The sequence below is a fragment of the Denticeps clupeoides genome, chromosome 1 (genome assembly GCF_900700375.1).
Source record: "Denticeps clupeoides chromosome 1, fDenClu1.1, whole genome shotgun sequence".
In the NCBI taxonomy this organism is placed as follows: Eukaryota; Metazoa; Chordata; class Actinopteri; order Clupeiformes; family Denticipitidae; genus Denticeps; species Denticeps clupeoides.
The window spans coordinates 6,150,077-6,165,020 of NC_041707.1; the positions used below are offsets into that span (position 1 = coordinate 6,150,077).

General features: G+C 46.4%; 2 protein-coding genes across 2 annotated transcripts; one reads left to right on the forward strand and one right to left on the reverse strand.

The window, feature by feature from the left end:
• Positions 1-318: 318 nt before the first annotated feature.
• On the forward strand, positions 319-10,334 carry kif28 (kinesin family member 28). Its single transcript, XM_028997403.1, has 23 exons — positions 319-431; positions 515-706; positions 1,356-1,559; positions 1,664-1,699; positions 1,805-2,032; positions 2,182-2,336; positions 2,502-2,613; positions 2,812-2,879; positions 2,986-3,131; positions 3,300-3,421; positions 3,520-3,610; positions 5,000-5,060; positions 5,175-5,298; positions 5,627-5,789; positions 5,872-5,990; positions 6,101-6,208; positions 6,870-7,156; positions 7,260-7,394; positions 7,621-7,787; positions 8,023-8,117; positions 9,317-9,446; positions 9,549-9,697; positions 10,070-10,334. Exons 1-23 carry the CDS (start codon positions 357-359, stop codon positions 10,226-10,228), a joined length of 3,126 nt encoding a protein of 1,041 aa, XP_028853236.1. The 5' UTR covers positions 319-356; the 3' UTR covers positions 10,229-10,334.
• An 11-nt stretch (positions 10,335-10,345) lies between these two features.
• On the reverse strand, positions 10,346-14,418 carry sccpdha.1 (saccharopine dehydrogenase a, tandem duplicate 1). The gene is made up of 12 exons (XM_028997391.1): positions 14,114-14,418; positions 13,344-13,453; positions 12,838-12,918; positions 12,581-12,710; positions 12,448-12,497; positions 12,212-12,342; positions 11,774-11,891; positions 11,575-11,694; positions 11,439-11,495; positions 11,250-11,361; positions 11,014-11,095; positions 10,346-10,935 (listed from the first exon to the last, which is right to left on the reverse strand). The coding sequence occupies exons 1-12, from the start codon at positions 14,310-14,312 to the stop codon at positions 10,845-10,847; spliced, it is 1,281 nt and encodes a 426-aa protein (XP_028853224.1). The 5' UTR covers positions 14,313-14,418; the 3' UTR covers positions 10,346-10,844.
• Between the last annotated feature and the right edge of the window lie 526 nt (positions 14,419-14,944).

The window sequence follows — 14,944 nt, forward strand, 5'->3', positions numbered from 1 at the left end:
AAAAAGAATTAAGTCTAGATTTCATATGCAATGAGGTGTAAGAAGCTGTAAGATGGTTTTAAAAAAGAAAAGAATAAAGAGGAATTATTTGTTCCCATATAAAGGTTATAAGTGTTTGAAACGATTACAAGAGAAGGTTGTGTAGGTGGTTGTTGGGAACACTTTTGCCCTGTGGAATTCCACATTTTTCTGTGCACATGCTCAGCCCCATCTCACTTCCACCGCTGTTGTATAATTCATGGCCGGCACGACAGCGAAAGTGATCTGCCCTGCCAGTGTTATGTTACCCGATGTTTTCCACTCTCCTCCCTACGTTGCTGTTGGAGGATTTGCGTTGGCCTGTCTGGTGCGGCACCATGAGGGCTAAAGGAGCTGAGATGGCTGGCAAAGACTGTGTGAGGGTGGCAGTGCGAGTGAGGCCTTTCAACAAGGTCAGCTTGGATCTGAGTGTCTGTTTTTATAATTATTATTCCGCCAAGTTGGGGTGTCGAGCTGTCGTGCCTGTGGTCCGCAGAGGGAGAAGGATGCAGGAAGCCGGTGTGTGGTCTCCATGTGCTCTAACACCATCACCACCCAGGACCCTCGCAACCAGCACGTTCGCCACACCTTCACGTTTGACTACGCCTACTGGTCTCACAGTGGCTATACGCAGAACAAGAATGGCCTCTTTTTGCCAGAAGAATCAGGTGGCCGCTATGCTGACCAGGTAATTTTGGAAGACTTCAATTAAAATTACACTGAAAAAAATGTATTTACAGTACAGGCCAAAAGTTTGGACACCTTCACATTCAATGTATTTTCTTTATTTGGTAGATTCTCACTGAAGGCATCAAAACTATGAATGAACACATGTGGAGTTGTGTACTTAACAAAAAAAGGTGAAATAACTGAAAACATGTTTTATATTCTAGTTTCTTCAAAATAGCCGCCCTTTACTCTGATTACTGCTTTGAACACTCTTGGCATTCTCTCGATGAGCTTCAAGAGGTCGTCACCTGAAATGCTTTTCCAACAGTCTTGAAGGAGTTCCCAGAGGTGTTTAGCACTTGTTGGCCCCTTTGCCTTCACTCTGCAGTCCAGCTCACCCCAAACCATCTCGATTGGGTTCAGGTCCGGTGACTGTGGAGGTCAGGTCTCCACTTTTTGTTAAGTACATAACTCCACATGTGTTCATTCATAGTTTTGATGCCTTCAGTGAGAATCTACCAATGTAAATGGTCATGATAATAAAGAAAATACATTGAATGAGAAGGTGTGTCCAAACATTTGACCTGTACTGTGTATATATATATATATATATATATATAAGTGTAGCAGACAAAGTTTACCAGCAGATGTCCCTGTAATGCACACAGGGGAGTGTGTTTAAGGATCTGGGTCAGGGCATCCTGGACAATGCCCTGCAGGGCTACAATGCCACCCTGCTGGCCTATGGGCAGACCGGCTCTGGGAAGAGCTACTCCATGGTGGGTTATGGCCCGAACAAAGGCCTGGTGCCCACCCTGTGTGAAAGGCTGTTTGAGGCTGTGAAGGTCAGCCAGGACAGCCGGCAGTGCCAGGTAAAAATTTCAGAGCCAAATGCAGCATTATAATCACCAACGTCATTTTCTTTTGAATTTAATAAAATTTATCTGAGGCACATTTCCCTGCTTATTCCCATAAGGTATTTTTCAGCATGCTGGAAATTTATAATGAGCAGGTAAGACCAGAAAAACGTGATTTTTTTTTTTTTTTACCTGTGATGCCAAAAGGGCGTGGCAGAGGGGCGTGTGCCACATTTAACAGCGCTCTGGTCTGCGTCCAGGTGATCGACCTGCTGTCGAAGGGCAGCCGCTCGCCTGGTGGGCTGCGGGTGAGGGAGGAGCTGCAGCGAGGCTTCTACGTGGAAGGGCTGCGCCGGGTGCCCTGTGACAGCGCCACCCAGGTGGAGCAGCTGATGGAGCAGGGCACTCGCACCCGCACCACCGCCGCCACACACATGAATACCAACAGCAGCCGCTCGCACATGCTCATCATCGTGCAATTCAAGCAGGTACCCAAACTCTTCAGGAGAAAGGATACCATATTTATTCATTATTGAGAATTAGTTATTACTGGGTCAATTGGCCCATTACAGCGGCTTCTGTAAGTGGCATTAGCCGCTATTGGCTACGGAGTTGCTCCATTCGCCATCCTTTGTAGATATTCTCTAAGGAGAACATCACCAAGCAGTCCAACATTAACCTGGTGGACCTGGCCGGCAGTGAGAGACAGAGGTCGTCTGGGTCTGAGGCCGACCGGCTGAAAGAGGGCACCGCCATCAACCTCAGCCTGACCACGCTGGGCAACGTCATCAGGTCTGTGCAGAGCCTCGGGCTGAATGCAGTACTTGTTCGTTGCCAGTTGCAGACGCCTCTGCTTAGCAGGTTCCACTGGTTTTTAGGAGGAACCTTTTTTTCTGGATGAGTGAAATGCAGTAATGAGTGATTTTGTGATTGGCCCTATCGGCTGAAACCACGCAGCTCTCTGGCAGATGCGGCCCTGGGGAAGAAGGTGGTGCACATCCCCTATAGAGACTCCATCCTCACCAAGCTGCTGCAGTCCGCTCTGGGAGGCAACAGCCGCACCGTCATGGTAAATAATGCCAGCCAAGGCTGGTAGTTCCAACCTGCCCATCTGATTGGCTGAGAGGAAGTGTGGGCGTGTCTCTTGGATGCTATATCTTCAACTGTAATTAATTATATCATAGATATATTATATCATATTTGTTCAATTTTTATATTAAATATTATAGCAATTTGTTCTTTTGTTGTTTTTGTCCTTGCTGGTCAGATAGCAACTCTGAGTCCAGCAGACATTTGCTATGAAGAATCACTGTCTACACTTCGCTATGCTGAAAGGTAGGAACAGTGGGGGTCGAATCACTCCATTTTCACTTCACTAAAGGAAAAAGAAAGGGAGACAGGGGTCAAAACACAGGTTTAACATAAATGTACTATTTCACAGGGCCAAAAGGATCCAGAACAAGGCCGTGGTAAACGAAAGCCCCACAGAGCGGCTGGTGAAGGAACTGAAGGCGGAGAACGCCCGGCTGCTGGCCCGTCTGAGCCGCCTGGGGCCGGAGGGCCGTAGAGCCAGTGACGATGAGAGCAGTACGGCAGGCTGGGGTTGTGCTTGGGTGGGGTTGTCTTGCAGGTCCAGGCATGGCAATCGTCATGGTGACCTGATTAAAAAAAAGTCGGGATATCTTGTTCGTGTTTAGATTGGTTTCTGGCTGCTTGGTGGCTTTTCCGCAGTATGGACTCTTGTGTTTTTCCCAGAGGAGCTCCGCAGGTTGCTGACCCACAATGAGCTGCAGATTCGGGCCATCCAGACCCTGTGGGAGCAGCACCTACAGGAGGCCCTGAAAGACTGGGAGACGCAGTACGCCACCATCACACAGGTGTAGTGGGCCTGAGCAGCATGTTCAGCGGCACGTGAAGGAAGAAAAGTCGTACGGGAACGACATTTCATGATGTCGACCCTCTCTGCCACTGCCAGGAACGGAGGATGATGCAGACACACCCCTACATCCTGAACATCAACGAGGACGCCCAGCTCTCCAATGTGGTGAAGCTCTTTATTCAGGAAGGTGATTCTGTTCTTCTAATGGAAACTGGTTCCTTTTGACAAGACCGGATTGGTGATCATTTCAAAGGTTGTTTGTACGGTTCTGTGTGTGGTTACCTACAACGAAAAAGAAACAAAACAGGGATGACACCCATAAACATGAGAAACTCACAAAGAAAAGTTACTTGTAGCCACATAATAGTTACATAATGCATCCTGGGCATGTAACAGGGGGCAGTGGTGGCCTAGCAGGTAAGGAAGTGGACTCGTAACTAAAGGTTTGTGGGTTCAATTCCCGGACCATCAAGGTTCCACTGAGGTCCCCTTGGCCAAGATAATGTCCCCACACACTGCTCACTAAGGAAGATTGGTTAAATTCAGAGGATATATTTCTTTGTGTGCAGCGTGTATCACAATGACAAAAACAATCACAAACAACAAAGTGGGAAATACGATACAGTAATACAGTATTTTACATTCCTAATGCCAGCAGATGCAAACAGTTCAAGGTCCTACATACATAAAATAGGAGAAGGAGGAACAAAATTCAAATGGAATGACATTACAAGCATTAAAGGTCCCCTGCTTTTATATAGGTCTTAGTGGTCCCCTAATACTGTATCTGAAGTCTCTTTCCAAATTTCAGACTGGGTGCAGAATTACAGCCAAATTGATCCAGTCACATGTCTGTAGCTGTAAATGCTAATGAGGACAAGAGAGGCGGGACGAGGAGGGGAGCGGCCTATAGAAGTTGGGGGGCATTCACAGAAACAATGTCATCAACACCGTTCACCAACCACAAATTTTTGTGCAGACAGGAAGTTGTGTTGCCATTTTTCCATAATAAAAGAATTCCCTTTGCGACGTCAGTAGGGGACTAATTCCAGATCCGGCTGTCTGAGCTGCCGCTCTCTGAACAGTGAAGCACAATGGCCAAAAAGCCTATCTTTACACCTATCGCCGTTTCTAGCCACTGCAGGACCATAGACAGGCTAGGGGAACTCGTATTCATGTTCAATCTCACAAAGTCAAAATTTCATGTCAGGGGACCTTTCAAACATGTACAGGACTCACCACTAAAAGAGACGGCCTAGCACACAACCATTTTTTTTTACACTCACCATTTTTCAACTGTATAAACCAGGCCAAATTCCCACTGCAGTCTCATTTGCTTGGCCCTTTGAACTAAACACTTGCACATGGAAAAGTGACATGGACTTTCTCTTATTTTGTCATTCAAGAGCATGGAAGTGGGTGGAGCTAAAAATTGTTCTGCAACCATCCAGCAGGGGAGCTCTACCTTTTTTTATTCGTTCAATGGTTGACACTCTTAGGCATTAGCAGACTTTACAGGAGTTCATGTTTCCGAGTTTATATGGGTCAGATGCTACAATTTCTTTGCTGTATACAGGCGACTGGGATGTGGGACTGGCAGAAAGCACGCCCACCTCTATCTGCATCAGAGGCTTGGGGTAAGTGATTGAGAAAGGCAAATGAATGATGCGGCCATATTCCCATGCAAATCATGCTCAGCCGTCTTTATTCATTAACATGCTGGTTTGCATGAAAACTGTTTTTCCCTGCAGTATTCAGGAAAGGCATGCGGTGTTCACCAACGAGGATCGCAGGGTGTCCGTAACCCCGGTGGGAGATGCCAAGGTCACAGTGAATGGGGCGTCCATCTCGCACAGGACTGAGCTGCAGCACCTGGTGTGTGTCAGCGCCTCAGCAGTAGTCTACAAATATGGACACTAAACTATAATGAGGTTTGATCAGTTTCAGTTTAGTCCTGCGTGAATGAAAAAAAAATTACATCAGCCATGTTCTAAAAGCAGCCAAAAAAAAGGTCTGTTTTTTCTTTCTATATATGCACACACACACACACACACACTGACACGTATATAATATATAATACATATATATGTGTGTGTGTGTGTTTGTGTGTGTGTCAGACATGGATATGCTTTTATTTTTGAAGTCAGTAAGATGACTACTGCTGTTGGATTTTTTAAAAGGTTCTTGTTGGATTTCTGTGCAGGACCGCCTTATCCTGGGCTCCAACAGCACCTACCTCTTCATCGGACTTCCCTCAGAGCGGCGGGGAGACGACTGGAGCCGCTACGACTATGACTTCTTCCAGTCAGAGCGTGCAGCTGCTGAGGGAATCCACATTAATTCCCTCTGTGATGAGCAGAATGAAGGTCTGTGTGTGTGTGGGCGATTCTCATCTGTCAGATGTTTCTATTTTATACCCGCATTAATCATTGATCCTCATCTCAACAGGAGACTCCAACGTGGAGTCTAGTCAGACAGATCCCAGCCTGTTGGCTGTGTTTTATGACTACATCAAACTCATGCCCATGGTCACAGAAGCTAACCAGATGAGCCAGGAGCTCAAAAAAGTGATGCCAGCTACATCCATCGCATAAACACACTGCTCGTGACATGCTTCCTGTTTCCAGGATTTGATAACCGATATAACCTGATTCTCTGATATTTTAATATCGTTAAGGGAGTGGAATTCAAGTTGGAGATCAAAAACCTGGCCATGTCTGACTCCAGAGGTCACGACCTGGAGAAGGAGATTGTTGTCAGGGTCACGTCTGTTGAAAGTAAACAGGTGAGGGAGGTTTCAGCTGCTCATTCATGGACAGAAATGGAGACGAGTACAGTGCCAAATCTCTGACAGCTGAAACTGTGACTGTAGCAACAGTCCAAACATGTCCGAGCATGTGATGTCTAACTAGCTTCATCACTGGTCACTTTATTAGAGACATCTAGTCTATAGGTCTACTAGTGCTGTGCATCTTCTAGCCCTTCATCAGTGGTCAGTTTCTGACCACAGGACAGCTACTGGTGGCAGAGGGACACATATAAATCCTGATCAACATAATTGTGGCTAATGACAACTACAACATGTATTTCTTATATAGCCCAATCAGATACAGTATGGTGTCAGTGCAGGGCTGGTGATGATTTGTCCAGTAAGAGGAAAAGTAATACAGTTGTAGAGGTGGAGAAGTCCAAAGTGTAGTATAGAACGCCCCCCGACCATGAATTATGAGCAGCTGCAGATGAGACAAAAGCCTGTAACCACACAACATTAAACTGTGTTTTATTATATGTAAAAAGTAAAAAAAAATCCACCTTATTTAACTTAAAATCTTATGTTTAATTATGCCTTAAATATTCAAGTGAAATCGATTTCTAGGTTCGAATTTTTTGGTGTGTATGTGGTTGGCCGGTAGACTGCAAACATTAAACCCATATGAATGTTGTAGGTGTGGATTTGGTCCAAGGCCAAGTTCATCAACCGCAAGTTCTTGATGGAAGAGGTGTACCAGCAGCAGGTGGGAAGCGGGGAGGGCGCGGGCGGATCGCCGCTGCCCAGGGACCGAGATCCTTTCTGGGACCCGCTGGAGCCGCTGCACCTGGGCAGCGCCCACCTGTGGCTCCAGTCACTGGCGTTCCGCATCCCCCTCGAGGAGCAGGTGGAGGTGCTGGGGCCCGAGGGCACCGAGGAGGCCATCCTTCAGGCGCAACTGGTGCCCTGCAGTTCAACAGGATTGTGGGTAACCCTACTGGTTTCAGACCTTTTCTACATATATTGCTAATCGCACCTTCAGAGGCATTTCCAGGTAACCCACAGAGTTTGCCGTGATTTTACCCAGGCCGCTGGGTGAGGAGGACATTCTGATCGACCCCACGGAGCTCTTGGGAAAGAGGCTGGACTTCCAGCTGCTCCTGGAGCAGTGCTGTGGCCTGCGCTGGCTCAGAAAGGCCAAGAACAGAGGAATTCAGATTGGGTCAGTTGGATGTTGTACTTAAATTCATGGAAAAAATTAATTTACTTCTGACTAGTGGAATGACCTCTGGTTTGAGTTTGGAGAAATAGTGCAATTTTCTCAGTCTTTCGTAGATGTGCACAAAAAAGGGATCTCCGTTCTCTCATTATTGGATCATGGAGGTGCTCTCCAGAGCAGCCAGGAGAGATGTGGCCTTTGATGTTCTCGTGTCATCGCTTCTCTGCAGGTTCCGTATGTACGACTGCCCCCAGACCTTCTACACCCCCGCTGTGTGGCACAACGTCAACCCGCTGCTGGACCAGCGGGTGCAGTTCACAGCCCTGCGCACCTCCCAGGACCTCCTCAACTACCTGCAGAGCAGCGCGCTGGTGCTGGAGCTGTGGGGTCTGCAGGGTAATAAGTGCACTCAGTTTTCACACTGAGCAGGGTGGTGAGATATGTGTTTGCATGTCGTTTCATCAGATGTCGTTTCATTAGATGAGCCAGATTTGGTCCGTTTTCTTAATGTTTTTAGATACTAAACTGAATTGGATTGTGTGGGTTTTAAACAAGTCCCATGAGCAGCGTTGCACCCGCACCTAAATTTGTTTTAGGGTCCCTAAAGAGAGAGTGTGTTGTTTCTCTGCAGAGGGATGCGCTGATATGGTGACATCCCTGGAAGGCCTGAGGATGACTCCAGGAGGCAGCTTCATCATGGATAAAGTCAGCTTTTCAGAGGCCTCTGTGAGTTCCACCTTTCTAATGTCAGTATTGACCCCTCATTAAGTCCAGTCCCCCTTGGTTACTGTTGCTATGCCTGTAACATAAATCACCATTATAAAGGTGATTTGTCTCTTTTACTTTTTTTGATGTGTTTGTTGTTTGGGAGCTAAAGTGTGTAAATGGTGGGACATAAATAGTGAAATTGAAGTGACTGTCATTGTGAAAAACTGCAGCACAGCACACGGTGACACAACAAAATGTGTCCTCTGCTTTTAACCATCACCCTTGGTGAGCAGTGGGCAGCCATGACAGGCGCCCGGGGAGCAGTGTGTGGGGACGGTGCTTTGCTCAGTGGCACCTCAGTGGCACCTTGGCGATTAGGGATTCGAACTGGCAACCTTCTGCTTACGGGTCCGTTTTTATACCCACTATATTTCATTAAATCACACCCACTGCCAGGTCACTGTTAGAATTGAACTTGTAATTGTTATTCTTTTCTATTGATTGTGAATATCTGTGTGATTTAATGAGATTCATGAGGGTCACATATGTCCCTGGTTTTTTTAAAAAATATTTTTAAATAGATTTTTAAAAGTAAACATTCACATTTGAACAATTATATTTGCAGAACTATATACGTACAGGGATCAATCTGTTGTGCTACCTGAAATAAAAACTAAGTGTGGCCTAATTGGCCTCAAATATTCAACCCATTTTCTCCAATAAAGCTTTCCACCTTCAGATTAACGTGTGCCGTAACCTTCTCCAATTCATAAATGTTCATCATAATATTGATCAATGATATCTATTTCTTTGTTTTTTTACTAGCTAGCAGTAAGATATTCATTAGATACTTAACTTGTTTTAACCATTCTTGATCAATATTTCCAAAAAATACAAATGGAATTTCACATGCAAAAAAAAATATTTTGCAAGACATTGTGAACTTCTTCCCAATAATCTTTGACTGCAGGAAAATCCCCCCCAAAATATGGTAGTGGTTAGCATTTTGGCTTCCACAATTTCTAACAAACGTCCCTGCTTATGGTTGCTAACACAGGATGCGGACACTATAGGGAGGGTCTTTGGATTGATAAATTATTTTCCATTAAATGATGACTGGCTCAGTCCCCCTGTGGCAGGACAAGGGTTAAATGTCTTGCTTAGTGACACGATGGTGGTAGCAGGAGTGATTTTGTGGTTTTCCTGCATGCGCGTAGGTCTTGGACAGTCCTCCATCAGACCTGAGCTCCTCCCTGAAGGCCCTCCATCAGGACGTGGAACAGTTGCGCAGCGCCAACGCCGCCCTCAGGAAGGAGAACAGCGTCCTCAGAGACCAGCTGAGCAGAGGTGCGGGACCTGCACGTGCCTGCTTACGACTTCACAGCTCTGTTGAAGCATTTGAGGAGAGGCGTTCCGTTTCATCTCTCCTTTTACCCTTCTGTCCAGCAGGAGTGGACAGTGGCCGTGGGAGGACGGAGAGGCGAGGCAGCCTGCGTCCCAGCAGCGATGCAGAGTTCGCTCGAGCCCTCAAGGTCTTCTACCACAGCATGACCTCTGTCAGGGGTCAACTGCAGCGGCTGCGCCGACACAAACCCAGTGTAGGTACACCAGCCACAGCTTCTGAAATTGTACATTTGTGATTTTATTACAGTTACAGAGCAGCATTAGGCAAAAGGGCACATTGCTTTTTATTAGTTAGCTGTGACTGGAGATAAACAGGCCACACCCAACATATCAAAAAGGGTCATAAAAGGATCTATTGTCACACTACTGTAGAAATATGATAAGATTGGGTAAGCTGATCAATTACAAGAGTCAGCCGACAAATTTAAACATGATATGGTGAAAAACGGTTGTGCGAAAAAATAAGTGTTGGTTCCAGCCCCACTTACTACCATTGTGTCCCCATAACCACTGAGTGTAGGTTGTAAAGTAAATGTAAAACGGAACTCCTCCGTGTGTTTGTGCAGGAGGAGGCCGATCTTCTGGGCCTGAGGCTGTTTGTCGACGAACAGGGACGTTTGCTACGTGACTTTGGGGAACAGCTGGAGCAGTGTGTCACTACCCTCAAACAGGACGTGGCAGCCATTGTGCGCCGCAAGAGGGAAAGGTCTGGAATCTGGTCCTGATCTTGGCAGCTCGACTAATACCCAGTATGATCAGTATAGATAATTCTACGTTTAATGAGAGAAAAAAATAAATAAATCTGACGCCTTCATTAATAAAGCACTCTTAGCAGACCTGTGTTCATGTTGGTTATATGCCGGTTTATTTGTTGAGATCTGAGCCACAGCAATAGCAGGCAGATAGAAGAGAATCTGAAGACTTTAGGGCAACTCCTCCACAGACACTCGTGCCCAGAAAGTCGTTTCACAAGCAGACAATTCAGGTCACTGAGATACGGTTAAAAATGTTGAAGGCTTTGGTTTTGGTGTAATGCTTTCTGGTGTTCTACAAACTGCAAGTGCTACATTATTCATTTCAAAATTCCAGCAACGATCAATAAGTGGAAAAAAAAAAAAAAAACATGCAAACCTGTCAACTATGAAAAACAGAGAGAAAAGCCCACAAGAGGAACAGCAGCTTTTTGAATCTGAACAGGCTAAGCGCATGCGGATTAATCTGGGCCCAGTCCAACTGGCCTGGAGTCAGGGCGCAACCTTGAAGATGGCAAATCTAATGGTTAAATCGAGACAAACAGTAGTGCTTCAAAGGGGTTGGGGGGTGTAGTACAACTGGCAAGCTTCACATGATGGAGAACTTGATGCCGTGCTTGTCCAGGCGCTTAATGATGGTGGTCTTGCCAAAAGCAGATCCAGGGGTATAGACTCCACCCCTGCAAACACCATGAGAGTTTGATGCATTAGACGAGACCAGGTCTTAATAAGCACATGACAATTTACAGTGGACTGACTTTTTAGGGAGAGACTCCGGCTCGTTCAGAATTGTGATGGCCGCCTGCACCATGGAGATTGGAGTGGCCACATATCCAGGCTCTGGATACAAAGACAAGGTGTCATCAAGGCACCATTGATAATGTCTCTCTAATTAAATTAATTAAAGGACAATGATACACGTCTAAAGAAATGAGGACAGTTAATAGTGTTGATTTGCAAAAAGCTTCTTTCCACCAATGATTTCACAGAATACCTGGTCCTTGGACTACAGTTCGAATCTTAGCATTGGGCTTTCCTTGCGAGGGGTCCTGGTCCTCTGTGTAGCCTTCTCCAAAGAAGACAAACTGAAAGGAAGTTTCTTCGATCTGAGGACAGCACACAACATAGAAATTTAAGGCAGTTAAAAATATATATATATTTTTCTGAGAGAGAGAGAACACACCTGCTTTCTAGTTGGTCCAGTTTTTGAGAAGTAACCAAGGGAAAAGAATTCTGGGAACTATTCATGCCAAAAGGAAAATAAAATGAAAATCATATACAGAGGTATTATGAACCTAATTTAAGCCACAGTGTGTTACCTTAATCAGAAGTTTCCTGCCAAAACTACACTTCACCATGAACCAGAACATCATGCCGAAGAAGAGGAATTTGAATACAGATGAAATTCCTCCAATTCCAACATATGCACCATACTGGACCTGGGTGACCGAAAAAGGGGTCCAGTGAGTCGCCGCCCCTGAGAATACCGGACACAAGAGACAGTTTCATGGGGCTCACCGGAGACTCGTGGAGCTCCTCGGCCAGGTAGCGCTGAGTCCTCTTCACTACCGACGGGTCTGTGCCCATGAAGGGCACCGCGTACTGCTGCATCTCCCGGCTGAAGAACAGAGCACTCCTGCGCGGGTGAGAGAAGCAAGACAACTGACATTTTTGCACTATGGGTGGTGGTAGCATTATAAAAAAAAAAAAAAAAAAAGTGGGTGCCTAGTGGGTAACACACTCCTCTATGAACCAGAAGACCCAGGTCGAACCCTTACTTACTACCATTGTGTCCCAGAGCAAGACACTTAACCCTGAGTGTCTCCAGAGGGGGACTGTCCCAGTAAATACTGATTGTAAGTCGCTCTGGATAAGGGCGTCTGGTAAATGCTGTAAATATAGGCCGACGAGACACTGTCCTTTTTTAATTTTACCACAGCTGTTATTTAAGCGTACCTCCTTTTGATTTTAGTTCCCACCACAGGGAGAGGCTTGTGTCCGAACTTCTTTCGGAGGCTCCTCAGCTTGCTGCTGTCTGCTAGGCCATAGATGGCAGACTGCCATGTGCCCTCATTAAGACGAGCACCCTATTTAAAAAAAAAAAAAAAAAAAAAAAAAAAAAAAAAAAAAAAGGTACTCTGTTAATAACCCCTCCCCCCAAAAAAACCCAAAAGAAACAAAACCACACAAACCTCAGGGCCAGTGTTGGCGGACAGAAAGCTTTCAACAGTTGTTAGTGTCCCTGGAAAGCAGAAACTGTCTGTGAAAACGTCGCACAGAACCGACTGCGTACAGAACTTGACTGTAAGAAAGTCGGCTGAATACCTTTAAACTGGTCCCGGGTGTAAATAACCCCCATGTCAGCGGGGATGGAGTCAAACCCGCAGCTACCAATAATGTACACGCCTTGCTCCGAGGCCTTGTCATGGTAGTTCAGCTGGATCCCCTCAAGGAACTGTGGCAAGACACACAGCATAAGGTGCACAAGCAAGATATTTATTCATATTTAGCGTGTAAAGCCTCCATTAAAAATCCAACATTTATTAACAGTGCAATCATCCAGAACCGTTGAGCCATAATACCTGCGGCTCTCCAGAAACGTCGAGGAGGTGCGCCCCGTTTTCCACACAGGCCTGCACAACAGGCTCGCCAAAAAACCTGTACTGATGCGGAGATACACGTACACAGACATATCATTTCTAACAGTTCATAAAGCGTGTACATGGCCAGTTCAATATTTCACACTGATCTGCATATAATAAAGTAGCATCATAGATGGTTCGTCAATAGTGTGGTGTGGCGTGTACATTGTACTACGGTACAAGGTACAGACATGACGGTCATCAGTTTGTTTGCTCAACATCAAGATTGCGAGACACAGAGAGAGAGAGAGACACACATTCACCCTGAATGACCATGAGATCATACAAATGATAAATTTATTGGTCATTAGGCTCATTAAAGTCCATACACGGTAACGCGGCCGGTAGAGAGAATTACTTTATAGAGGCTGATGCCGAACCTCCCATATTTAAACTGAACTGCGCGAGACATTTTAGCTTCCTACAATTCAGCGCATTGTACTTACAGGACCAACACAGTTGAGAACAATCACCCCCTGTCTGCACATCGCCGCTAAGGATTCTGGTTCACCAACGTCTGCAATGATGATATCCACGGACTTCAGATCCGGCCGACCTGATGGGGACATTAAGTATGGAAAATAAATATTTACCTTCCAGATATATTTAGCTCAATATGCAGGGTGGGGACACGTCTTGATGCCAGCAGATAATCAGCTGCCGTCCAGGATGGCGCTGACCCTCCCCAGGGGGCATTGCTGGGATAGCTGGGTGGTAGTAGCCCAGTGGGTAACACACTCGCCTATGAACCAGAAGACCCAGGTTCAAATCCCACTTACTACCATTGTGTCCCTGAGCAAGACACTTAACCCTAAATTGCTCCAGGAGGACTGTCCCTGTAACTACTGATTGTAAGTCGCTCTGGATAAGGGCGTCTGATAAATGCTGTAAATGTAAATTAACCAGACATCCTCCAGACCCCAACAATGGTTTATAAGACCGGTTAAAAACTAGGCGTGCAGAGGCCCAGACCCTGGTCTGTCTAGACTGTGGACATGGAGGCCACGCTCCTAAATCCCTTCCTTTACTTAATCTCCTTAGACACCATCGCCACCCGCCTCCTGCTGAACTCTGTTTTCACAGCACAGACTTCTGGGTTAGAACAGAGGTCCTGGTTTATCAGCAGTCCCTCAAGGAGTGAAGGCTTTCTGCAAAACATCACTGCCGTGCATTTATATTATTATAAAAACTCGACTTCGGTCATTCTGAGACGTACCGAGCGCCTCGGCGGCCTGCTCCAGAACTTTTTCCAGCTTCGGTCTGCTCCTCCCGGCGATAGCCCATTTCAGGTTCCCCTTCGGACCCTCGGACGACGTCCGGGCGACTTCCTCCACCACGAACTGCCCGGTGAAGCCCGACGCTCCGTATATGATGAGGTGATAGGGCCGCCCGGACGACGCGCTGACCGTGACCATGATGAGCGGAGCCTGAGAGCCGAGCTGCGGCGTGCGGATTCGGCAGGAGACGAGCGCGGCGGAGGCGACGGCGACGGCGGTCCGGACTTCCGACGTAACTCGCGCAGACGCTGGACGAGCGGACGCGACCAATTAAAAACGGCGTCACGTCTGATTGGCTGATCACCCGCTGGTGAGCGGCGATTGGCTACTGGACAGGAAAGGGGCGTTTTTAGATCTAGAATCGACCAATGGACCACTGCGTTGCCACTGGATACTTGGTTCCAGCCCTGGTTCTATTGTTTTGCTCACGACTTGCCAGTTTTCTTATGGCAAATGGCATCAATATTTATGACTGTTTTTGTCACAGTTTATGACTGTGTCAAGATAAAGAAGTTAAACTATCAACGTAGCTGAGTCATTCTTGAAGCCATTGTGACTGGTAAAAATAAATGATTTTTTTCCCCCTCAGGTCAGAAAGAATAGAGAACCTGACAATGTTTATACCCACCTGCGAACAAACCTGATTGATAAAAAATTCTAATGTTGGTCTTAATATTAACACGAGAACCTTCCATGTCCGACGGGTGTCATGCGAACATCTGAAAGTCATCATGACTCGCCTCCCAAACATCTACTGCCCTCTAGCGACT

Coding starts and splice junctions, on each gene's coding strand:
- kif28 (XM_028997403.1), top strand. CDS start 357: ATGAGGGCTAAAGGAGCTGAGATGGCTGGCAAAGACTGTGTGAGGGTG. Junction 1,560..1,663: donor AGGACAGCCGGCAGTGCCAG/GTAAAAATTTCA, acceptor TATTCCCATAAG/GTATTTTTCAGCATGCTGGA. Junction 2,614..2,811: donor GCAACAGCCGCACCGTCATG/GTAAATAATGCC, acceptor CTTGCTGGTCAG/ATAGCAACTCTGAGTCCAGC.
- sccpdha.1 (XM_028997391.1), bottom strand. CDS start 14,312: ATGGTCACGGTCAGCGCGTCGTCCGGGCGGCCCTATCACCTCATCATA. Junction 11,362..11,438: donor CTGGACCAACTAGAAAGCAG/GTGTGTTCTCTC, acceptor TGCTGTCCTCAG/ATCGAAGAAACTTCCTTTCA. Junction 10,936..11,013: donor CCGGAGTCTCTCCCTAAAAA/GTCAGTCCACTG, acceptor TGGTGTTTGCAG/GGGTGGAGTCTATACCCCTG.